Here is a 25954-nt window from a genome sequence, read left to right on the forward strand (position 1 = left end):
CATTTAGAATTTCTTTTAACATTAGAAAAATATTTCCATTTGGAAAAGTAACCATATCTTGATGGTGAAACTTTTTTTGTAGAAAAGTATTTTTAAGGTGTTCCCAAAGAGATTCCTCCTCTGAGGAGCAAAAAGTGTTCTTCAAATATACCTGCGTGCATGTGCATAAATGTATAAATTCTCATGTGTGTGTGTATTATATATCCACATGTACACAGGCATGTGTAGATAGACATGTAAGTTAGTATATCATAATCCATAGTAGCTATAACCTTAGCAATTATGTGCATGAAAGCCTAACATGATCCATACAGTCAAAATTAATTAAATGAACTAACAAGAAAGCAGATACATTAAGCTTTGCAAAATTGTAAAATTAATATTACAGCTATGTCACCTTCGCCTGCAACTGGACTGAGCAAGGGTGAGAGAGAGAGAGAAATCAATTCCACGAGTTTTGGAGAATGTAAGACTGTGCCGAGAATGTATCTGTGTCTCGTGATGTCTTGTTCTGGTGTCATTGCTGCTCTGTGGCGGGAGGGTCTTCATCACCAGGGGAGTCTGGCAGGGCCGTATGCCGAGGTTTAGCCACGAAGGTGCAAAGTTCTTGCCTTACTCTGTACTGGCTAGCGGCGGATTTCATAGGCGGCTGTGAGGGGATACCATGTCCCGTTTTGTTCATGGGTTGTGGATGGGGCTGTAACACTCACCCCTCCTTCCATTCCTCCTCACGGCCCCAGCAGAACTCTTCTTACCACTTTTGCGACACTCTCCAAATGGTCTTGTTTAATTCAGGATGAGCAGACTGGCAAGTTTGACCCAGTTGGGCTGTGTTGCACGTTTTTTTTTTCAGAGTCAGACATGCTTGAGGTCAGGTCAAGGTACAAAGATGCAATGGCTGACTCCTGGAGGCCATTTTTAATTAGTTTTCAATAAAGTTTCAGCATCAGCATGAAATTTTCCCTTTAAGTAAGGAAAGTGGCTCCTCTAAAGCTCTACTCAATAATAGACAACCTGAAGTAATTCTCCAGTATGGAGAGCCTCAGAGGGTCCCACCCCAGCTGTAGGGCAGCATGGAGGTGAAAGGGGTTTTCTGAATCACCGTACTACAGAGCTGGCGCAAAAAGTGGTAAAAGGAGTTTTGTTCGGTTTGTAATCATGCTGTGTAAACGTGTGTCGTCTGTATGTTTGTTGTATCTGTGTTGCAGCTCTGTGTAATCCTTCCAGTGGAAAGAGAGTTACATGAATGAACTTGCTGCTTTGGGTACAGGCTTGTCTTTTTTTGTTGCTTTGGTTTGACACTGCCGTTAGACCTCAGCTTGCCGTAATCTTCAGCGGCTGTTAATTGGCTGGCTGGTACCCGAACCAGGAACATACGGCATCGTTCACTGAGGCTGGAGAGTTGACAAATGGGAAGGTGTTGAGAGATGCCGAGGAAATGGGCCCACGCTGAAGCTCTCTGCAGAACCACTTTGCCTCTGCCAGATCCAACACACGCTATTAATTGGTTGGGGCCAGCCTTTGCCAAAAAAAGCTTGCAAAGTGCTGGAGAGACGCTTCCGAATTTGTCTGCTCTTCACGTTTCCCCTCGCGGAAGGCAGTGACAAACACCAATTAATTAATTGTTCAAGTTCTGCTGCTGTGCTGCATGCCTGTACGGTGACGAGCTGCCTTCAGCCAACTCATCTCAACAGATGAAACATCAGGCTTCCAGCCTCGTCATCACCTGATTGTTCCGTAATTGTATCTGGGCCAAAATTAGCCTCTAGTTCAGTAAAGTAATGTGCACAGGTCTTAAGCTTAGTTTATAACTGCAAGTAATTAGGAAGTGAAAATATGATATATAAAACCAATGCATTAAACCAGTTTGAATGAAAATGTCAAACCAGATATCTGTGCCTTAGCACGCACCTGTTCTTTTAATTTTAGTATTCCCAGATCTTAACCTGTTGAGTCATTGAAGGAAGAGCATCAGAGCTAGCCAAAAGTCTTAACACTGAAAAGCACCAGACGACTAGACCCAAACCTTTGCGCAACAGGCACCGATAGTGTAAAATGTAATTAGGGCCCAGTCTGACTCTCACTGATGTCAATGGGAAACAGCCAGTTTGTCTGCTCATAGATACAGAAAACTAGATGGTGTTTCATTAAACATGTTGCATCCAGTATCTGAGTACGCACTTATTTAAATTACAGTCCTGAATGATATCCTTTGGTTTCTTTACTAAAGATACAGGCAGCTGACTTGTAAAGGAACAGCTTTTTTACCATTAATTATAAATTTTGGGAGGAGGTCGTTACAAAATTAGTCAATGTTACAGATACTAACCAATAAATATTAAATGAACCTGAAGTTGTCTTCTGATATGATTTAACGTTAGCAATTAATTTTGCATTTTTAAAAAAGGGATGAAAGCAAGCATGAATAAGTTAATATAAAACATTACTGTTCAACCACACTTCAAGGTTAGTACTTCACTCTATGTAATATTCATTGTAAAAGCCTCGCTGGTGTTCCATACTAATGAGTAGGTAAGGTTGGGCTTTTCTATGTTTCCAGCTGGTTTTGTCTGTTCGGTGGTTCTACAGAGCCCATACACGAGCAAGTGAGAGTCAGGAGAGATGCTTTGCTTTCAGTGGAGCCCTTCTGTTTTACACCAGCTGGGGGTCTGTCCCATAGTTATTTAAAGCAGTGTCAGTATACAGATAGCAAACTATGCTTGTGGAAGTTAATTAAACAGTAGAAGTCATAACAAGTGGCTCTTTTGTCTCCCATGAAAGAGGAGACAGCTGTATTGTTTCTGGCAGAGTGATTCTCAGTTGTACACATTTATTTATTGATGATTTAGAAGAGGCTCTTGCGCTGGGTAATGATGCTAATATTGACGGAAGGAAATACTATAGTGATAAACAAGCGGCAAGTCACAACTAGACACCTAGAATGTAGAAACCACCATATAATTTTTAGTTCGATTTAAATAATAATCCTATAGTATTTAAACCTATAAATGTTCTTAACATGTCTAAAAAAATCAAGACTGCCTCATTTAAAGAGTAAAATTGTGCAGCAGATCCCTTTACACGTACATGAGAGTAGTCCTGATTTGGGTGTAAAGGGTGGGGTTTTGATTAAAAATTATATTTTCCTTCTTTCCCTTCAGTTCCAGATTACCAAGAGCAGGATATCTTTCTATGGAGAAAGGAAACCGGTTTTGGATTTAGGATTCTAGGTGGAAATGAGCCTGGAGAACCTGTGAGTACATCTAGAAGTGGTCTCGTTTTAACATATTCCAGAATCACAGAAGTAGCATGTACAGATGTGCAGAACTGCACTGCTGTATCTCTGTTAAAATAACTGTAGTGCTATGCATTTACATCCCGCAACTCCTCCCCACCCTCCCTCGAAAAAAACCCCAACCAACCAACCAACCAAACAAAAAAACCCACTTCCACGATTGAAATGGATTTGGCTTCCGCTACTAGTTCCTGTTTTTTTGATAGCCCAAATGAAAACACATAGGTCTGAAATGGCCTGGACACTGAGGAAAGGTTGTCCTGGTCAGGTTTGCAAGTATTTTGATCTTAAAGTTTCTATTTGCTCAATTCCTTCCTCGAATTTGCTTAACTTCTTTAAATCCAGTGCCTGTGGAAGGCATCAGGCTAAAAACATAAGGTCTTTCCTGTGCTGCACAGGTCAAAGCTACCTAGTAGCAGCACAAATTTCCACATATCTCCCTGCCAAAATTATTTTGCTCATTTATGGAAAGAGAGGCCACGATTTTCTCTCATGTTAGAGTAATTCCACAGAACTCACTGAAGATAAGCTAAGACTGAGTTGGTGGACAGGCGAGTGGTACTGAGCTTGTAAACCCTAGAGGCAACTGAAAGGACAACTCAATCTCAGCCTTCTTGACAAGACCCTCAGTGCTTTTAACCATCTTCCTCTCCGGTCACTGTCTGGTTGACCACATTTCCCAAGGCTGACTGTCATTAGAGTGAATGGACCGCCTGAAAAAACAAAATGTCAATTTATTACGATTTCACAATGTGGCTCTATTCACATGGAGCAACTTTCCTGACCAGCAGACATTTATCAACAACTTTCCTACTAAATTGGGTCTAACTACCAGTGCCTCGTGCTTCCCGCTGCCTGTTGAGCTAGTCCTCATTTACCACTTTTTTTTTTTCCCTTTTCTTTCTTTTCCTTTCTCCTATTCGTGCTAATTCGTTAGATTTACATCGGTCACATTGTACCGCTGGGTGCTGCTGATGCTGACGGCCGCCTGAGATCGGGTGATGAACTGATCTGTGTGGACGGGACGCCTGTTGTCGGGAAATCACACCAGCTTGTCGTCCAGCTTATGCAACAGGCAGCCAAACAAGGTCACGTCAATCTGACCGTCAGGCGCAAAGTGGTTTACACAGGTAGGCTGCAGTGTCGCTCTGCAGGGGTAGATTTTCATTCCAGACTCCATCTGTTCAACAAATGATTTAAAGAAAAAGAAGCTTCTCCTTGTAATACCGGGAAAACTCAGGGGATGCGGTGTTATCCTTCCTCTTTGTCTGTTTTTACTCTTTTCTGTTCTTGATCAAATAAATTTCAAATATTTTGTTTTCAGTCAAGACTCTCTTAATCTCAGTTGGCTTTTCCAGTCTCCATGAAGGTTTCTGATAAAACGAGGAACTGTTCAGTTGCAACGTATCATTTTTAGTTGGACTCACGCAGCAACAGACACTGTGCCTGACTGCCTGTGTTTTCTGTTTAATTCCCCAAATAACTGCTGCCTGTTAGCCACCCTTAAACTGGGAGCGAGGGAAAAGATGCTGGAGGCCCCAGGAGGTGAAGCAAGGGCAGAGCACGAGTGAGGGCATTGGTGTGCTAATGTCCCAGGCACAGCAGGAGCTCCAACTGAGATTGCAACATGTAGTCAGCTAACCGCAGGATGCAAAACTGTGTCATTGCTTCTGGTAGTGCAGGGTGCGCATGTTTGTTGTAACCAAGAGGTTTCTGTGTGCCGAGTTATGCTACGTGTTCCGCACACCCTGCACAAGCGCGTGGTCTAAATGGACAAAAAGAAGCTGGCAAAAAGGCAGAGAGGCAAAGAGAAGGGACACTGCCTGGTGGCACCTGGATTAGTGACACAAAATGTCCTGTTAGCAAAGAAGATGAAGGCATGAGCATGAGCTTTCTAAATGACATGTGGCCTTATGCTTAATATTAGAGAGTAACAACTTGGTGCTGTCTCTTCTTGTGAGTCCCTTTAGGGAGCTTGAGTGTGGGATTCGGTGCAGCTCACTTATTCAAAAGAAAGAACATTATATAGCTTTTCAAGTTTAGGCATCAGCAGAAAAACAGGCAGTGATGTACTTTAAGATTAAAAAATGTCAAAATAACAATCAGGTTGAAAATTAGGTCCACAGTGGAAGGTAGGACTAGAACAGTACCTCTAAAACAGCTCTGTATTTTTATCCAGGGCTGAGCTCCTTCCATACAATATTAAATAGATGTTCACTTCTCATTTCTTTCCTTCTTCTCATTGTGGATTAAATGAAGGGCTGTGTCTCCCCTCTAATAACCTTTCTCTCCTTCCTGACAAAGAGCTGCCAATGTGCGAGGAGCTTTAGGAGATGAGGTTTGGAAGGAAGAGAAAGAGCAGCTGAATTTTTGGTATTGTTTTTGTGTGTAGATTTTCTATCCAGTTTTGCAGCCCCCAGGCTGGAAATTACCATAAAAGATTTAGATTCATGAGACATCTTGATAAAAACCCTTGATATTTCATTCAGGGGCTTGTTACTTCAGACTGAGCTATTTCTGAATCATTTCAAATGTGGACACTTACTCTAAGATAAATTATTCAGGATTCCTTATTTCACCTTAGATTTGCAGGCTTTGAATTCCAGCATAACTTCGTAGAGAAGACTCTTCCTGAATTTTGATCCCTTATTCCTCCTCTCATCTATATACCAGTACAAAAAGATTGTTCACCTAAATGGGTACTTCATGTCTTGAGATTCTTATAGGGGAAAGTTTATACTCCCGTATTCTTAATATGTAGAATACTATATATTTAGTACATACATGGTGTATGTAAGTGCAGACAGGTACTTCTAAGAATGTTTTAAAGTTATTTTTCTTTGGATCATGGTTTTACAGATTTAGATTTTGTTTGGCATCCATTTTCTTCGTGTTGCTTTTAAGATCTTCGACTTAATTTTGCTTCACCAAACTGGAGAAGCGACCTGATTAGCTGAGGCAGCCATTCAGTGGAGACAAGTGCGATATGCTGCTCTCAACTGCACAAATGGACTGTGGATAACGGGCTGAGCAACAAGAAACAGAAGCTATTGTGGGCCACAAGTTCTAATCTGAGGTTGGCTCAGGTGAAGAAAAACACTGTGCTGGGATGTTGACAGGGGGAAACTCTCCTGATTTCCCAGCAGATGATGGCTCAGCTGCAATATGGTCCAGCACTTCAAGAAAGACGTTTGAGTTGGAGAGAGCCCAACTGGAAGGAGTCCAGAGGACCAGTGAGAATAAGGAGAGCTCTAGAAAACATGGTCTGCAAGGAAATATTGAACAAATTGGGATTGTTTAGCCTAAAGCAGAGGAGAGGGAGGAGGTGTTACACTCCCCAAGACTATAAGAGGCTGCTGTAAAGAGGAAGGGAATAATATGTTCTCCATATGCCTGTTAGATAGAAGTAGAAATAATACCCTTATGTTGCAGCAGGGAAGATTTAAGTTAGATATTACAACCAATAGATTGCCTGGGGAGATATTTAACAGCAGATTAGACAAACATCTGTCAGGACTGACAGAAAGCATAGTTGGTCCTGACTTGAGCAGACTGTGGACTAAGTGATTTTTTTGAGATTTCTTCAAGCCTTTTGGTAGCTGATTAGATTTTAAACTAATACCACTTCCAACTTCAATTGCTGTTAAACACTTGTTTAATGTTAATGTTAATAATGTTTAATGGTTCCTCACCCTGACTGTGCCAGACAGTACAGATGATAGTTGCTGGTTCTTCCATTCAGAAAACCTTGGTTCACATGGTTTTTTTACTTTAGTATTAGTTATTACTCAAGATCACAGTCATCAAAGGCAATCAGTGCTACCAAACTGATAGTATTGAGTTTAAAAATGCAGAGGTGTTGAGTGATGGATGTTTGATATTACTCTCTCTTCTCTTGGCTTGTGCACATATGCACGGTTGCACATATATAAATGAGGTGGGGGTCTGATATCTAAAGGAGACCAGTGTAATCCAGGTTTTGAATGCCACAGAGCATCCGAGCACGCAGCACTGCACTGGTTTAACCGTACTGCTGCGGTAGTTCGGCAGCAAAACACTTTGGCTGTATGACCATGCACTGGAGAGGATGAGCATTTATAGTCAGTGCTGTCACCAAACAGAGCTGTTGGTGGTGCCATCCAAAAGGAGACAGAGCCTTTGATCATTATGGCCATGATTTATAGATTAAAGTAGGTGAGCTGCCTTTTTTTTTTTACCTTTTTCTCGGTGGACGGCACTTTTCAAGCACTAAACAGTGCAGCCTGCTCAGACAGTCTTTTTTTTTTTTTCTCCCCAGTTCCCAAGGCAGAGAATGAAGTCCCATCCCCAGCCTCTTCCCACCACAGCAGCAACCAGCCGGCCTCGCTGACAGAGGAGAAGCGAACGCCGCAGGGCAGCCAGAACTCCCTCAACACCGTCAGCTCGGGCAGCGGCAGCACCAGCGGCATCGGCAGCGGCGGCGGCGGGGGCAGCGGCGTTGTCAGTGCTGTGGTCCAGCCTTACGATGTGGAAATCCGCCGCGGCGAAAACGAGGGGTTCGGCTTTGTCATCGTCTCGTCGGTGAGCAGGCCGGAGGCGGGGACGACATTCGGTAAGTCTTGGGGTTTCATCAAAGCGCCTCGAGTGAGATGCAGGTTTGAGCGCTGCAGTGCAAGGAGGCAAGTGGGGATCTGTTTAATTAAACATCATGAGCATGCCTATTTAATGTAATTAATAGCTTAATCGGAGGCCAAGACTTGGTAGGTGTTTGCCTCCTGGGTTTTCTTCAGCACCGAGTCAAGAAAAGCAAAATCAGAAATCCCAGCCTGAAGGGGAAAAATGCCACCAATGGCAATTCCTGATGCTCCCTGCGAGCTGGACACCTTTCTGGGGTTCGCTCTCAGAAGAGCAGCCAGGGACCCCCCCAGTGATTCTGTTTGCTAAAGCAGAAATGGAGCAGGTGGAATGAAATATGTCTCCTGATGGTGGAGTTGAGCCAGTTGATTTAAAAGCAGTGATGCTTAAACTGATTAACTTCTCTTTGGCAATCAGAGTTATTCTGATCCTCATTATGGAGTGAGCATGCTGATAGCTGGGAAGTTTTAATTAATAGTGCTTGCTGGTGAGACATGAAATGGAGAATACTGTTTAAAAAACAGGATATTTTTTTACCTATTCCACTTCTTCCCAAATCCATTTCTTCAGAATAAGGGGAAATGAAGTTCATGTGATGTCACACTTAATATCTTGCCCTAATAGAAGTAGTCATGGTTTCTTTCTGAAGGCAATGCTTTCTGCTAGACAGACTCACATGTCCAGGTGTTGCTGCAAAAGAAATGCACATGAGCTGGTTCTGCAAGTATGCACAAAACAGCCTACTCTAGAGCAGAAATGTCATTGCAAGGAGGAAACCAGTCAGAGATGCTATTTTCTTCCCTTTCCATCTCCTCCAAAAGGACCAGAGGCAGCATCCATTTATACTTAGTAGGGGAAAAAGCAGCTCCTCCTTCCACGTTCGTCTGTGGTGTGTGATAGGGATGGAGGGGGAAAGGAAAGCTGGAACGAGTGCACTGGGCCTGCCTCACGCTGTCTCTCAGAGCAGGGCTGTGGTTTGCAGACAAAATACTTTGCAGTCTCCCCGTACAGCTGGAACACTCCTGAGGCACACAGGTGCGTGTGGCAAGAAGTAGCCTTTCCCCCTTGTTTTTCCTAGCATTGGCAGCGCCTTTGCTAATAAATTGCTAATAAATAAGATATTGGTGTAGAATTGGCCATTTCTACCACTGTTCTGGGCAGTCATGGCAGAGATTTCAAGGAGAAAATATCTGGTATAGACCTGATGCATTGAGTTCTGTGAGTTCTCAGATGCGCTGTCCTTGCTGCTGGAAACTCCTCTTCCAGAACAGGTATTTTGGTGCCAGAACACAATGGTGCAATGCAGGGCTAGGAGTAGTTAACTACATTCATACAGTCCTAAAATTTTAGTTCATATAGTCCTAAAATTACATTCGGCCCTTTGAAGGCAACCGTGAGGCTGATGTGGCCCCCGGTGGAAATGAGTTTGACAGCCCTGGTGTAGTATAATATAGATTAAATTGAACTCAGTCTAAACCAGAGAGAGAGCCTTTATCTTCTGAAAGTATTTGCAAACGTGTGTGAATAACTTTTACTGTATGAAGACTATGCTTTAACTCTCTTCTGCAGAGAAACCTTGACCTGAGGTTGCAAAGAGTTGTGTTTGCTTTAGCCTAAGATTCTCGCTAACTGGAAGTTTTCTGTGCAGGGGCTCCTCATGGAGATCTGTTGATCTGTGACTGTTTTTCCTTTAATTTTTTTCAAGCGCATTCAGCTTTTTCCTAATACTCTGCATGAGATATGTTCCCTGAGCTGTGTGGTGCTTGCTTTGGACCTGCTTTGTAGCTTTTTCTTCTTTCATGGATAGTATTTAGAGATGGGCCAAACTGGTTCTAAAACTCACTTTGGTCACTTTGGTGTGGGCTCTGTCATCTATGTCCAGTGGATTGAATAGAGTAGGAGCTCGTTTCACATACCCTCTAAACAGCCTTTAAACTGGATGAGTCTTTGTATTTCCAGGAAGTGAAACTTTCTAACATCACTGTAAAATAACAGAAAAAAAATCTCCACAATGCAACTAATATTAAAACTTTCTGCCAGTTTTTATTGCGTATTTCCAGCCTTGTTGTCTCACGTCACATTCCTTTCCTTACCTGTTTCTTCTTTATGGTCTTTCTAGCGTTGCCATGTGTGCAGCAATGTATATCTCTAAAACTACTAATCAAGTAAAGACTACAGCATAGATAGGAAAGTGCATCTTGAGGGTGAATGTATTGTGGATGCAAAGTATGAGATGACCACTCTATACATCAAGGCTTTAACCATGTGCTGTGTCCCAAGGGCCTCTTGCCCGTGTAGAAAAGCCCGATGGATTTATCTGAGTGAAGCTCTGTATCCCCCTGTGTCCCAGTTCTGCATTTTATGGATGACTTTGTGTTTTTGGGACAAACAACCGCATGGAACAGGAGGAGAGTTTTGTCTCCAAAACACATTCATCCTAAAGTGCTCTTGCTCTGTGTGTCAGACACCTCAATGGTTTTGTGTCTGGTTTTAGAGATATTTAAATGTGGAGGTCCTTATTGCTGCCCGGCTCCCATCCCGATGCCATCTAAGATTGTACAGGGGGAAGGGTTAACTTGGGTTAACAGAGGCTGACATGGATGCCTGCACCGAACGAGTTACTTTTGTCAGTCTTGGCCCATCTGTAGTGGTCCTGTACCTTCCCTGGTAGTACCTTTAGTCACAATGGAAGAAAACAGTTTCATCTTGCTTCCCCATGCAGCGCTGAAAGATTGGGTCTTCGTGGTAGAAAAGGAGTCGCATTCCCTCCTAGGCCTAGAACAATTTTATCTTTCTAAATTGAGAAAGAACAAAACATTGGCAGAAGCTTCAGCAGCAGTTGACTTAGAGAAAAAACTAGAGACGCTGACACTGATGTAATCTTGGAGGAGGAGGGTTGTGTTTTCTACAAACAGTTTCCATTTTTTAATTCAAAAATTGGGTTATGATGGGGCTGCAGTTGTAGTCTATAAAAATTTGTGATTTATTAACAGAAAACAACATGGGGGTTGGATGATTTACAAAACACCTTTTTGTAACAGAAGTATTGTGCACTCATACTAGTTGATTGCCAATGTTTTGAACACTGGCAGCAAAGCTATCCTATAATAACTTTTGCTTGATGCATTAATTAATTAACCCTTAACCTTCTCTTTCCCTTTTCAACCCTTTTTCTCCTTTTCCCCTTCACCCACATATGTAATCAATTAAAAAACCAAAACCAAACCAAAACACAAACAACCCCCAAACCAATACAAAAGCGGGAAATGCATGTGTGGCCATGCCTCACAAAATAGGTCGGATAATTGAAGGGAGTCCCGCAGACCGCTGTGGCAAGCTGAAAGTAGGCGATCGGATCTTGGCCGTGAATGGGTGCTCCATCACCAACAAGTCACACTCAGACATCGTCAACCTCATTAAGGAAGCGGGAAACACCGTTACCCTGCGCATCATTCCAGGAGATGGTAAAGTATATGTTTCCTGCTGTCTTATCTGATCCTCTCGTTGGTTTTGTTCCCGGGCTTTTTACACCAGTCGGAGCTGCAAAGTCATGGAGGGCTCAATTTCCACTCCCACTTTGGGAATTAGCAGTGAGGGAGGTTGTGAGTGTTCCATAGCTTTCTTTTTTGTTTCCATACAAATGGGAGTTCTTTTTTTAAACAGGGAGGTGCTGATTCTACATTTAAAAAACAATAATAATCCATTTTGTCATGTTGCTCCATGTATCTCTGTAAATTTGATGCATACCTCAGTACACTTCGATTTGATTCTTAGGTTGATAATGCAGCTTTAGAATATTTGGGAGTCACTTGTTAATATGTGGGATTCCTGAAGCTTTGCGTATATACAAGCAGGCTATAGATTAAAGAGATCACAGGAAGGGATAAACACTTTGTCATGTTGTAAGCTGTTTGAAAAGAAGATTTGTTTTTATTCTGGGCAAGTTGCTTTGGGAATAAGCTCAGTACATTTTGAAACGACTTTGTTAAACACTGATGGCTCTGGAGCTGCTGTGTGCTTGCAGCCGATCATTGTAAGAGTTATCCTAGACAGGATCTCACCGTTTCAGATCAGAGGGAATGTGCAGGATCCTTTGTAATATGCTGACACTTGGTACTGATTTCAGGTCATTGAACTATTTAATAAAAATAAGGAGCTGTGTTGTTTATCAATTTCATTAAATTCATCCCTAGCTGTGATGCCAAATAGGAACAGAGCAGAAACATATGTAAAGCAGAACTAAAGTTGCTGTGGTTCTAAATTCTAAGTATTTTATTTGTTCGTCGTCCTGCTCTGCCATGGATGGGTTCATAGTGAGAACTCATTAGGCAGAAATCTTTTTAATTTGCTCTCTTTTTAAGCTGAATCCACAGGTATAAGATTTGATGGCTCAGATACAGTGCTAATGAGCATTTCTTAGAGTTGTACTGGATATTATTTGCATTCAGTTAAATATAGAGAAAGTGTGATTAAGTTTAAAAGAAGGGTTGAGAAAGCATAGCTGAATTGAGCCTGGTACCTGCAAAGCAGAATGAAGAAGTTATATGATATGATTTCCAGCAAGAAGTATTTGGTAGTTGCTGGCTCTCGTACTTTCTAATCTGAAACATGGATTTAGTTACCTCACAGAGCATGACTATGTTATGTTTAGCTTTAGGATAAAAATAGGCCAGGATACTGGTTATAAATTATTTCTGTTTATGATTATCTGTTTTGCATTAAAGGCTTTCTTTTCCTACTCTTTAGTAGCTATCAGGTCAAATGGTATATGATCCTTTGCTGCTTCCAGCAAATTGAGTGTTCATGAATAATAAAACGGCTGTGAATCAGGCTAACATCTGAGCTGGCCTGTGTGTGCCAGTTTTGGAAGGTAAACTGGGAGAAGAATTGTTCATTGCCTCTATTTTAGTTTCTGATCAAAATCCAGGAAGGTGAATCTTTGAATAATCTTTTTAAAAGGTGAAAATACCTAAGAGGTAAATAACTTTTGAACAGTTTAGGAATTTTTTGAGAAGACTATAGCCTCCTGACATGAATGCTCAGCCAGTCTTGTTCATGCAAATATGTGTACAAAATATAATTTTCAATTGCTTAGCTTAGAATGGGAATCTGTACCTGTGACTGACAAGTGTTCCCAGAGAAGGTGGAAAGCTGTAATTTAGGGAAGGAACCAGCTCTTCTCTCTCACAGCAATGCGGGCTTCTAGTCTTTTTATTTACTGTTCTTTTGAAATTCAAAGTCAGATTGTCAACTTTGCATAGAATTACCTGCATTTTATTTCCAAAAGCAAATAAAGCAAACGCTCTTGAAATTGCTGAGAGGTTTGCTCTTAAAAAAAAAAAAAGGATATTTAAGAAATTGGTCTCAATGTTTTTTTGGTTTTGCTCTTGTTGGGTGCTTTTGTTGATTTTGGGGTTTTTTTTGTTGCTTTTGAGGTGCTTTTTTGGTAAATAGAAATGGTCTTACAGTGCACTTAAAGGGGGAGGAAAAGAACAAATCAGAAGCCGTGCTTCTGAGACAAACATGAAACTAATGTTTATCACAAGACTCACAATAAACTCACACTGCTAATCTCTTCTAACATTATTAAAAACACCAAGAGTTTTTGCTGTCTAATAAGCCTTGCACCAACTCATTGCCCTAGACCACTGCAGGAGTTCATCTGCAATGAAATGACAATGCTTTAACATATTACCAGCTGATGCAAGGTTACAGACTGCTGAAAAATGACAAGCTTAGATTAGACATTTAATTGATGTTTGAGTGTTCTAGGGCAGAATGGGGCAAGGAATCAATGAAATATTTGGGATTTAGAACATATAATTATAATTCTAATAGAGATAATTTTTCCTATATTTGTGTTCTGTTCCAGTTTTGCATGGAGGCTGGCATGCGTCCTGAGCCAGTGTCTAAAAAACTACCAAAATTACGCACAACTCCTGACTCATGGGGTAGGGTGGGCTAAAGATAGATACAGTACAGTGGCATGGAGATACATCTGTACCAAGATTTGTTGTTGCTCTGCTTGGTATTCTTAGCGTGACCTACTAAAGAGTAGAAATCTTGCATTCTCTTTGAAGCCCATCTTCATCTGATCTCCAAATATTTGTGGAGGTTTTCAGAGGCTTTTGTTCTGGATGAATAGAGAACACTTAACCATGTTTCAAGGCCTTCTTATGTTGGAGACTAATTTTAGCATCAAGGCACCTTCACAAAATACACAGTTATTTCTTAAAATCCAACAGTATAACTACACATAGGGACATCTCCTTCTCACACGAGCCGGTTGCCAGCAGCATATCCTCACAAGGGCATGTTTTGGTCATGTCTACCCTGAGGGGTGCAGGTAGACCCAGGAGCCGCTCCTGCTCTCTGAGCCACCGGACACAAGCCAGCTCTGGTCTGGAAGATGTTACAGCTCCATATGTTGAGAGTTTGGGCATGTTAACTTGGCCACATTGCTGCAGGCAAAGGAGCTTTGCTGTCCTTGCACCCATCTGTTTAAATGGTTCTTCTTTTAATATTGCCCGTTTCCCGAGTTGCCCTTGACATGCACAGAAAGGAAAAGCCTTCACGTCATCTAGATATCTCCACAATGAAAGTAAATTCATGAAACAGAATAGGTTCACAGGACCAAGTAAGCCCACAACCACCACCTCTCCTTAATTCAGGCAAATAACTTCCCATTTCTGCAATTTTGTATTACAACTGAATTCTGTTTAACAATGGCAGATTTCTCCATAGTCAATAAAATGAATTACCAGATGCCTGGAGCTTAAGAGGCAAACAAGGGCAGGATAGAAGACCTTGTAATTTAATGTTGGACAGCCAGATGTTTCCACCCGGTTTTCATTGCTGTTTTCTGTTGGTGGCTTTTTTTCAAGTGGGATTGGAACTAAAGAAATTCAGTCAAGAAACAAGGTGCATGACCTTAATTTTAGGCAGAATTTTAAATGAGTTCTGGGTTAACTCTGGTCTTATTGAAGTCTGTGATAAAGGTCCACAATGACAAGGGGACCATTTCGCCATGCCATGCTCTGAGGGACACCTAGACAGTCCCTTTTCAGCTGTGCCTACAGCTACTCCATTCCCAGATTTGTGAAGCAGGAGAGAGGACTTCTCCTGGGAGCATCTCCTTCTGTGTGTAGAGAAATACAGCATTTGCACAGGCTGACGTTGGTCTGACAACCCTTTACCATGGCATAAATTGAGTTTTGAAGTTAATCCTTCTCTCTGTATTCTCTTGGTGAGCCCTTTTGTAAATGGTACCCAGAGCTGCTGATGCATTTGCTACAGGTGGTTCCACGTCCCTGCGTGCAGCTTTGAGTGCTCAGGCAGCAGCGAGTTGTGTTTCAAAGATGGATTTCAGGAAGTTTGGGTTTTAGCCACTTTGAATATCACCTTGTGAGGTATTAGATAAAAGCCATGTCTCAATTCTACCGCAGATTGCAGTTTCTGATGGAGGAAGCACTGATGAGTTTATAATCCATGGAATAGTTATTGCTACTGTAAAATTAATCCAGTCATCCTACCATATTTGGAGACATTAATGATTGGAATTCATGTCGTTAGACAACAGACAAAACATTCTTCAACCCCTCGTCCAGAAGTCAGTCTTTGTTCTGAGTGTGTCTAATGGTCAAAAGTGTTTCTAATCTAGATTTCACAATTATTTTTCTTTTTTTTTTTTTTCCAGTTGAGTGGCTGTATTTTTTTTGAGATTAGTGGAAATGATGATGTATTTGGTTACTGAAAAAAAACCCAACTCATTTGTGTATTTATTATATAAATATACTACATATATTGTACAAATATATAAAAATATTTGACTCCCTGCTCTACACTCGTTGTGATGGGTAGCTGTGGCAGTTTCTGGTATGCACGTTTTTTGCTCATGAGTTTTTGCAGTGACAATGAAGGCAAATATGATGCCTTCCCTAAAGCCTTGACTTATTCAAGGGCATAGAATACAGCAGCAGCAGCAAAGTGACAAATGTTTCATAGTTGGTTAGGGGTCTTTAGAAGTTTTTCTCTTATAAAGAAGAAAAACAGAGTACACAGTAATTGGGTACATCTGGCGACAGATACCAGAAGAAAGATGAGCCATGCGGGATATATCATGTTAAGTTTCAATGTGCAACTCAAAGGCCAATATTTCTCTACAACTGAGGTGCTGTAGTGTTTCATATATATAATTACTATGACATAGCTTAAACTTTATCCTATTAATTTTTGGATTTAAGAAATCTGAGCAAATCTTATGCTCTTTAAAAACAACATAATGATGCTTTCTAGTGAAATGTCTTTGTAAAACTTTTGTTTTATCAATGAATATCCAATGGTCTTCCCTCATAATGAAAAAAAAATTATTTTGCAGAATCCTCCAATGCTACTTTATTGACCAATGCAGAAAAAATTGCTACAATTACAACCACACATACTCCTCAGCAAATACCACAGGAGACCAGGTCAGATTGTTTTCCTTGAGGAGAGCATGTTGACATGCTCTCTCTTTGGTTACTTCTTAATTGTCTTCACATCCCATGAGCTTTATTTTTCTTCTCTCCCTCTTTCTGTCACTCGCCACAGCAGGAACAACACCAAACCAAAGCAGGAATCCCAGTTTGACTTCAAACCACCCCAAGCAGCACAGGTAAGGAGAACCTTTCTAATTGTTTTGTTTATCACAGACTGTTGCTTCCAATCTGCTTGAGGGCTGTGTTCAAATTTTTCCCTTGACAATTCCTACTGGGAAGTTGTTCTCCCTTGGTCTGTTTGCTGAAGAAAGAGGAATTTGCTGATTAGTTTCTTAATATGCGTTGCTGTTGTTTCAGCTGAGAAACATTTCCAACACATTCTCATCAAGACTTCTAGGGAGAACAAAAAAGGGAAGAAAAAAAGCTGACATTTTTACAACAGTAATAATTTATGTGTTTGTTTATTGAATTGTATATTTGGAGGGGCCTCTCTAGAAAGTACTGTTTTGTGTAAATGATAAATTCAGAGGACAAAAAAGAGGAAAACTTAAGGGGGGCAATAACTGGAGTGTTCCAGCCTTCACATATGGCATCTTATTAGAGAGATTATCTGTCTCACTGTTAACTTTCCTTGCCACTGGCTGTCCCAGAAGTAACCTCTTCCATTAGGGATTTCAAAACATCCCTACGGTAACAGCGTTTGTGAAAACCAACGCATTTACTTCTGATCTTCTTGCAAAGGAATAGATGAGGTGGTAACAAAAAGGAAAAGCCGGCGCCACGGCATAGACCCGTCCCAGGTACCGTTAGACATTTACCTAAAGCCTGGCACCGGCAGTGAGGTTGTCTCAGCCTTCCTTTGCAGTTGGTAAAGCATCAGCCACCCTCCAGAAATGTGCTTTTCTGCCCTGGGCACAGGAGGTGGTGTATAACAGAGGTGCCTAAAGATACATGGAACGTGGCCAAGGCCACTCATCCAAACAGCCCTTTGCACTGCTGGCACTACAAATTACAGGGTGGTATCTGAGGAAGCAGAAAATTCTAGTCTGTGTGTGAAAACTCAGCTGATTTTCTTTTTTTTTAATTATGAGCAACAACAGAAAAAATAATATGTGTTAGTTGGATAATTTCAAAATGAGGGTAGAGCAGCATTTAGCTTTCTGTTCAATTGCACACATGTTGTCTTCCTTCCAGCAGGACCAAGACTTTTACACTGTTGAGCTGGAGAGAGGAGCCAAAGGGTTTGGCTTCAGCCTGCGAGGTGGCCGGGAGTACAACATGGATCTGTACGTGCTGCGGCTCGCTGAGGATGGGCCAGCTGAGAGATGCGGGAAGATGAGGGTACGTGCAAATAAAAAACGCTTCTTTGCAATAAGCTGCCTTCCCTTTCTCTCCCCTACAGGCACAGCTTCTGCTGTGCCTGCTAAGAGGAAAATTAAATGTTAACTGAAAGGACCAGTGTTTCCTATTTACTTTTATCAATGGCTTCTGTCAGTCTGTGCATACAGCCTGTAACAGTGAGAGTGCATTGGAAGATTTCACTCCCTTGTTCCAAGCCAGGTTTCCAAATTCTAATATGTAATCTGACTTTTAAAGCCCGACAAGGTACATGTAGCAATGAAAATGTAATAGCCTCAGCTTTTAAAGCTGCAGCTGTGAGTAGAGAGTCAACATGTTCCACCTGATCCTCTCCTCTGTCAGTGAGCAGAGTGGGCAGAGAGCATAGATATTGACCCAGGGGTTACAAAATTATAGTATAGTTTTTGATTAGTATTAACTGTTAACATCACATGTCAGCTAAATTATCAACATTATTACAAGGGCGTATGTTCTAAAATGCCTACCGAAAAAATAAATTGCCAAGTTTTATGTACTCCTTGCTCCTCAGTTAGAGAATGCATGATAACTTTGCAGCATGTGTCTTTTTCTTCTGTGGATATATCATGCAAAGGGCATTTTCAAATTTCTTTTGCTAGGGGTAGATTTATAGGTCCAATATTTTTGCTGATGAAAATAAAACAGTGCTGCCCTGTGGAAGTCAATGCTTTGACGCTCTTCCAAGCCCTGTTTTCCTATCCTGATGAATGATTATATTTACAAAAGCAGCTTTGCTGGTTCATAGTAGGCATCTATATCCAAGTGAGTAACAGACCTGAGCAAAGTATTTGAACATCCCAGTGACAGCAGACTGTAAAACAAGCAACCACTTTGACCAGAGACTTTACAAAGAATGTAAATAAAATAAAAGAACACCAGTCCTAACACAGCTATAGGTATTGGGCAATACAGTATGCAAGGTGGTTTTACAGAACAGCAGTGAAATATTTTGATACCTCAAGCTTTCCCTGTTGTCTTTATGTCTCCAGTGGGCTGTCACTGGAAGGAGTTGGGTGTATTTAGCTTCACTTAGCGCATAGTTCTTCCAACTTTGCTGTGGCCATTGTCTTGTGGCATGCTGGTGGTGACCCTCATGGGGGCTTGTTGCTTATCTTAGACTCTTTTTTTAATTGCATTGACAGATCGGTGATGAAATCTTAGAGATCAACGGAGAAACTACCAAGAACATGAAGCACGCTCGGGCCATCGAACTGATTAAAAACGGTGGCCGCAGGGTCCGCCTGTTTCTGAAACGCGGAGATGGCTCTGTCCCAGAATATGGTGGGTCAAACTATGAAAACATTCCTTTCTTCCCTGGCATCACTCCATGAATGATTTGTCTCAAGATCTGAAGCGGGAATTCTTTTTTATTTTCCTTTCTCACCAGTGTCTTACCAACCTTTGCAACATATGGTTAATTGCCTCGCTTGTGCTGAATTTTCTACACATTTCATCCTTTGCTTGCTTCCATGGACTTGGGGCGCAGTGTAAGGCAAGATCATCATAGCAGTATTTTTGGTGATCAGAGAGGAAAACAAAACAAAAAAACCTTATTGTCTTGTCCAGCCAAACAAGGAATGTCATTGAACTGTGCCAAACTGTTTCTCAGCAGCTGAATTGTTTTTTTCAAATAGGTCTCTACTTCTAATCAATGCAAAAACTGGGATTCTGAGTTATTATTCTGAAGCAGTGATTTTTTAATTTTTTTGGTAGGTTTTTCTCTTAGTTCCGGTCCGTATCCATAGACATGAATGCCGAGATGGCTTATGAGATTTTTGCCTTCCCTTAATATTTATGTAAATATTTATAAAGTTATTTAAGAAAAAGAAGGAAAGAAAAAAAAAAAAAGCTTTACTGCAAAAATATATTGATTTGGCCTCCTGAGCCCTTTTCTTCCCCCTTAAACTGTCTGCTGGTTTCAACTAGTTAATTTGTAAGGTCTGAAAAGGTGAGGAGGTTATGAAAAGGTGCTCTTGTGTCTGTCTTGGGGGAAACATTCAGTCCTCGTTTCTTACTAAGAATTGCATTAGATTTCCTTTTCTTCTCCCGGAGGTTGGATTGCTGGGTGGCTTAACTTAGCACACTATTTAATATTATAATTATGTCTTATTTATTTGAGATAATTGTCAAATATTGTGCCCTCGATGGAGGGCTACTCCCAACCAAAGGTCTTTGAGGTTTCTATAGAAACTGAATGATTGAAGGGATGTCCTTTATGCTTTTCATCCCGTATTTGGGTTATTTCTGTGTCAGTAAGTTCTGTGTTTATCATTCACTCCGTGTCCTAAAACCAGAAACAAAACCCTTCTGCACAATTTATGAACTCGATTTTCTTTTCATTTACTGTACCACATTTGAGAGTTTCTGCTCACTCTGCTCATTAATTTAACTTAAAATGACCGATTCAGAGTATAACCAACAAACAATTGAAGTGTTTAATAATATGGAAGGCAGGTTGTGGATTTACACTTCTGTACTATAAATAGCACAACGGAAGGTTCAATGATGGCACTGAAATTCTGTAATGTTCTTTCTACCTTTGTCTTTTCCTATTCTCCTTTGGATGTACAGTACTGTATCATATGCTAGACTGCATAAATACCCTGTAAATTAAGTGCTTCACTTCTCAAAGCATATGTCTGTTGCACTGAGGATGGAAATCCACCACCGATTTTCTTTTGGCTAATGCTAAACCACTAAATGTTCATTCTTCAAGCAAGGATTTAATATACAGGGGTTGCACTACTGTAAAGAATATCCTTGTAACATTTGGGACTCCTTCCTCTCTCTGTTCTGTTCGCTGCAGTCACAAATGGTTCCTCTAATAATGTTAAGTTCCAATATTTTTCTGACTCGATTGGAACGTGCTTCTCTATGAGGCTGTATATTTTTGTAATGAGTTTTGTACTTCTTTTTAATGTTGTGGTCTCTGGTGGACTTTATTTTCGTTGTTGTTTGATTGTTAATGTTTTTTCTATGACATTCTGTGTCGCTGTTCCAGCTGTCTTTTAGAATGGATGCTCTCGTTGTCTGGGTTATTAAATCACCTCTTAGATGTCTCTTTATGTCACGATAATAAGAACTGCTGTCTTTGCAGCCTTATATTTGGGTGAAGCCTAGACAATCTGACTGGAAAAATAAACTTTCTTTATTCTAAGATAAAATATTAATATGAAGATTTTTCTTTCTTTCATCTTTATTATAGGGAATCTAAATTTTCTACTTTTCTCTTTCTCTTTCTCTTACTTTTCTTGGTGCTGGGCTCTTCCTTCCTCAGCGATGATACCTCCTAATATCGCTGCATGTATGAGAAATGACAAGCTCGGGGAGTCTTGCTTCTACCTTATGGGCCATAATCAAACTACGGTTTGTAGCTAAAATCAATATTAGGTGTTTTTGTGCTGTGGCCTAATTCCCTCACATTGCTTTCCGCTTCGCTATACTTTATATGTACAGCAGTTCATTCCGAGCACCCTGCGTCCCCTGAATTGTAAGTACACCCCAGGACACGTTTAAACCGCGTTGGTACCTTGCGCAATAGCCAGGTTGCCACAAGCCACGTGCTTACAGCTATGGAAAAGCAGCGTGGTCCCCAGCTGCTGCCTGAAAAAGCTAATAAGCGAAAACGCACACACGTGAGTTGCAACACAGGTTTCACCTGGAAATCACAAATATCGTGGCCCATGCACACACCGACCCTCCCAAGCTCAGGAATGGAAATGACATCAAGAGGGAGATACTTTGTGTGGTGGCAGGAGGAATGAGCACGTAGAATGTTTGGCTTGGGGGAGGGAAGACAAAAAGGAGAAAAACGGAAAAAAAGTATTTCCCCACGTGTGTGTGAGGGTTTTCAGTCGTTGCCATCAGGACAGTCCACCTCAAGGTGGGGGTCTGGGTGCAGGAAGCGTAGCTGACACCAGCCGAGCTACCCCGCAGAAGTTACTTTAACAAAGAAAACAATAAGCAAATGAAAGCAATGCTCGCATTAAGTCAGCACAGCCACTTTAATGTTTGCCTTATCTATAATGAATCATTCATAAACATCCGTTACAAGTGATGTGAGTAATTGTAGCTTAGCTACAGTACAGGGGCTGGTTTTCAGTTTGGGGGTTGTTCTTTTCCTTCAGCTTTGCAGTTTGTCTCGCAGAGGTGGCTCAGCTGTATTTTACCTGAAATACTACATGAAAAATAATGAGCTGGAGATTAGGTTTTAATCAAAGCCATCCTACATATTACAATATCTTTCCATTGCTTTGATATGAAAAAATCATAACCTCTGTCATCATTGTTCGCATCATTGTGGCAAAACCAAAATCTACCCAAGGACTTTTTGTAACATGGTAGAACTAAGCGAGATTAAGTAATGTCTTAAATGAAATGGAAATTGCATGATTACAGTCTAATTCTCACACCTTCAAAATGTTATTTTACAAGGCGAAAACTTAATAATCAATTCTATTTTCTGTACGTTTTCTGCTATTTGAAACAAGGCCTCCCACACCTGGAAGGCAATTCTTTCAAAAGACTTGAAAGAAAAATATCCTTCCTTAAAGACCCTCTTTATTGGAAACTGTTAAAAAAACCCCACCAACAACCCCAACTGGAAAGAAAGTAGGGTAACCAAAACATTATGAATTTGGGCTTGGGGAAAACGTAAAATGCCCCAAGACCAGAAGAGCAATAAGATGATATCGGCTTGGACCAAAACACGACTAACGAACAGAGCAGCACCAGTACTAACCTGTAACTCTCGTTGTTCGCAGTTGAATTAACAAAAGCTTCAGTTAGCCCTCGCTGACTGCTTTAACAGTTGTTTGTTTTTGTCACTAATGAAGTCTGAAGAGTGATAAGTGGTGTCACGGCGCTGCAGAAGGCATCGGTACCAAACACTTTGCTGTTATTTTCTTTCAGACCCCAGCAGTGACAGGAACAGTCCCGCCACAGGTTCACAAAACGTATCGGAAATGAAACCCGTGCCATCCGACCGACGGCAGCACCCATCATCGGAGTCCAGTTATCCACCAGACCTTCACAAATCATCACAACATGGGGACAGGCGGACTTATGTTAGAGACCTAAAAGGCAGCAGAGAGTTTAGCAGACATCCCAATGAACACCACACTTGGAATGGGACTTCTAAAACCAACGACCACGTGCCAGGCAGGAGGACCGAGAGATCGCCGGAGAGGAGGCGCGAGAGGCAGCCGGAGAGGACGGTGGTGAACGGGCAGAAGAGGAGGTCTCCCGAAAAGCGCAGGGAAGGGACAAGGAGCGCCGACAACACTTTGGAGAGGCGGGAACGACACGAGAGGAGGAGAGACCTCTCCCCTGAGAGGCGCAGAGAGCGGTCCCCTGGCCGCCGCCGCCGGTCGCTGGAGAGACTCCCGGAGCCCAGGAGGTCGCCCGACCGGAGAAGAGAGAGCTCCCTGGACCGGCGGGCCAAGTCCTCCGACCGGCGGAGGGAGAGGTCGCCCGACAGACGGCTCCGGGAGGAGCGAGTCGGCCGCCGGGACAGGGAAGAGCCCGGCTGGAAGCAGGAGCCGAGCCGCAGGCACCCGCCCGAGCAGCGCCGGCGGCCGCACAAGGAGTGCAGCACCGACCTCAGCATCTGAGGGGTCCCCCGGGGTTCCCGTCACCTTCCCCACACGGTGGGAGCCGAGGAGAGAGAGTGGGAGCTGAAACCATCTGGCTTTCGCAGGCAAGGAGACATCCATCCGGCACCTGCTGATCCTACAAACCTTTTATGCAGATTAAATCTTATAACAAAAAAAAAAAAAAGTGTTGTGCCTGATGTATAATATTAAAGAAAGTATTTTTCAGTGTATTCTTTTTTTTTAATTACTTGCCAAATGTTGGTCCTAAAGGATTATAAAATTTTGTTTCTACATTCTTTGTAGATTTCTTAAGAAAAATTCCTTTATTGGGCTACTTTCCCTCCTCCCCAGTATAGTGAATGGGGGGTAGCCAGTAATATAGGCAAAGGATTTTATGACCACGTTTGAATAATTTGATCCAGACTGTTCTCTAGTGACTCACTGCTACACTGTATGTAGAAAATTTTTTAAGGGTTGGGGGTGGGGAAGGAAGAAAATGGTTCATCTCAGTAGGAATGGAGCGCTTCTGCTGAAGGAATTAAAAGCAAAAGAGACAAATGTTCCTAAAATTGCAAGAACTGTTTGAAGAGACTACTGTTTCAATGAAGGATATTTATAATAATAATTAATAATTAAAAAAAGTACAAACCCACACAGCACAAGATGATTTGCGATAAGGAATTTCTAGTTTGTTCCGTGAACAGTTTATACTTTCAGGCCCCCTCTACAGGATGCACAAAGACAGAAGGACTGGTAACCACCATGCCTGTGTCACACACTAACGTAGACTGTTGATCTCTCATTAGCCTCAGCAACATTTAACGATATTTCATTAAGGCAGCCGCTGCAGCCCTACTCATCTTCTAGATGTATATGGACAGCAACCCCAGAATGCATGGTATTTATTGTTTGTCTGCTTTGAAGCAAGAGGAGGGATCGGGATCCTGGGACAAGGCACAATGCGGTGGGAGCAAAGCCGTCCCTCTTGGAGCGGGTGTATTCCTTCTGCTCAGCCAAAACCAGTGGGCTTTTCTTATTTTGCCAGATTCCAAAAGCTCTCTCTTCTTCTCGCTCTATATTTAAGTTTTTTATTTTACTGGTTCATCCTTACTGGGGCAGGAGGAGTGCACTTGCTGGGGTAAAAAAAAAAAAAAAAAAAAAAAAAAAAAGAAAAGAAAAAAAAAAAGGAAAAAAAAGAAAAAAATAGATGTATCAAAGGAAAACACAGGCAAAAAGAGGCAATCAGTGGGACAACCTGGTTGTATTATGGAAGCCTATCCATACTGGTTATATGCTGTAAATTTGAATCTAAGAACAGCAGCAAAAGGGAAACCTGCAAGTTTCTAAGTTGTATTTTTAAATTTGCAAGTTGTGTGGTAAGTCTGCTGTAGTATTGGTATAAGATTGGTATAAGGATTACTGCCTAGCTGAGCCAAAATGTTTGCCCTTATTGTTGGACCACTAAAGTAAACTGCTGCTTTTTACAGTGCATTGGTGTGTACATGTATACTGTTTCACATTTTCCATATGAACACAAAAACATTGCAAGTCTATCACTGTTGTTGCCATGGTACTGTAAAAACAAAACCAAGAAAGAAGATGGCCGATCATTGTGTGTACAGTTGAAATTGTAATTAATAGAGCCTGTTGGAAAAAAAAAAAACAACTGTTGCCTTTTTCTTGTATAAAAGAGGATTTATGACAAAATTTAGCCGTGAGGAATGTGATTAAGTGTTTATATTTCTGAAAATGGAACAAATTGATTCAGGGGATATATTTTAATGTAAACTGAATCAGGTATGTAAAGCTGTTTTAAAATGGGAGACTATATAAGTAATTCTAAAGCTTTTGTTGGTTTGAATATCAGTTCTTCATGGTGGGCCTGCTTATGGATTATTAAGCACTTGTATGCAGTCTATGTTCTTCAACCATCATTTCTTGCAATGTGCTTTAGACATAATGCTCTTTTCTGTGTTGATGAAAAGCAGTATGTGGGCCAATCTTTTTTATAAAACACTATGCATATATAAATACCACATTGTTCATAGCTTTATTTGACTTTTTGGGTTTATACATAACACTAGTACGAGTAGATGTGGACTTACCCAGTACAAGCTTCTTGCCTTGGAACAGACACTATGTATATGATGTAGCAACAAAGAAGGAGAAAGTCTGTGAATGCTATTTTTATTATCAAATAAAGTTTTCCATACAAAGTCTACATATGAGTGTAGTGATAAGATAAAGGAGGAGCCACACCTTAATGTTATTTACTCATCCCTGTCTATATTAGTAAATTGTAGGTTACAGTCTCCAAGGGCCATCCATTAAATATGTATTAATGATCCATTTGACAAGCCTTAAAGCAAAAATTCCCAGTTTTCCAATACAAAATTTTCTTCCACCAAATAATCAGAAGCCAACGGTTTAGGTGAAGCAGGGTTTGTTTTACATCTGGCCTTTGTGTCATTGGTCCTTCGTAACATGTCAGCAGTGCAACGGTTTAAAATAAAGGCAGCAACTACTCTATTGCAGTTGCTGGGATTGTTGGTATCATATATGTATGTATTTATATGTGTGTATATATACATACATAT

At 41.3% G+C, this 25954-nt stretch overlaps 1 protein-coding gene across 17 annotated transcripts in view; it reads left to right on the plus strand.

Moving 5' to 3' along the window:
* Nucleotides 1–25532, plus strand: part of MAGI1 (membrane associated guanylate kinase, WW and PDZ domain containing 1) — a 347210-nt gene extending 321678 nt beyond the window's left edge. For 3 of the 17 annotated variants that reach the window (XM_065642339.1, XM_065642349.1, XM_065642351.1), the window contains 10 exons: nucleotides 389–466; nucleotides 3162–3253; nucleotides 4233–4425; nucleotides 7593–7886; nucleotides 11170–11373; nucleotides 16287–16377; nucleotides 16499–16562; nucleotides 17581–17727; nucleotides 18906–19044; nucleotides 22675–25532. In XM_065642339.1, the coding sequence (XP_065498411.1) occupies nucleotides 389–466; nucleotides 3162–3253; nucleotides 4233–4425; nucleotides 7593–7886; nucleotides 11170–11373; nucleotides 16287–16377; nucleotides 16499–16562; nucleotides 17581–17727; nucleotides 18906–19044; nucleotides 22675–23375 (2003 nt within the window). In that variant the 3' untranslated portion in view covers nucleotides 23376–25532. Of the gene's footprint in view, nucleotides 1–388; nucleotides 467–3161; nucleotides 3254–4232; nucleotides 4426–7592; nucleotides 7887–11169; nucleotides 11374–16286; nucleotides 16378–16498; nucleotides 16563–17580; nucleotides 17728–18905; nucleotides 19045–21040; nucleotides 21130–22674 lie in introns of all 17 variants that reach the window. The other 14 variants (XM_065642345.1, XM_065642350.1, XM_065642355.1 and 11 more) reach the window with 13 other exon arrangements.
* The last annotated feature ends 422 nt before the right edge of the window (nucleotides 25533–25954 follow it).

The sequence above is a fragment of the Caloenas nicobarica genome, chromosome 11, assembly GCF_036013445.1.
Source record: "Caloenas nicobarica isolate bCalNic1 chromosome 11, bCalNic1.hap1, whole genome shotgun sequence".
In the NCBI taxonomy this organism is placed as follows: domain Eukaryota; kingdom Metazoa; phylum Chordata; class Aves; order Columbiformes; family Columbidae; genus Caloenas; species Caloenas nicobarica.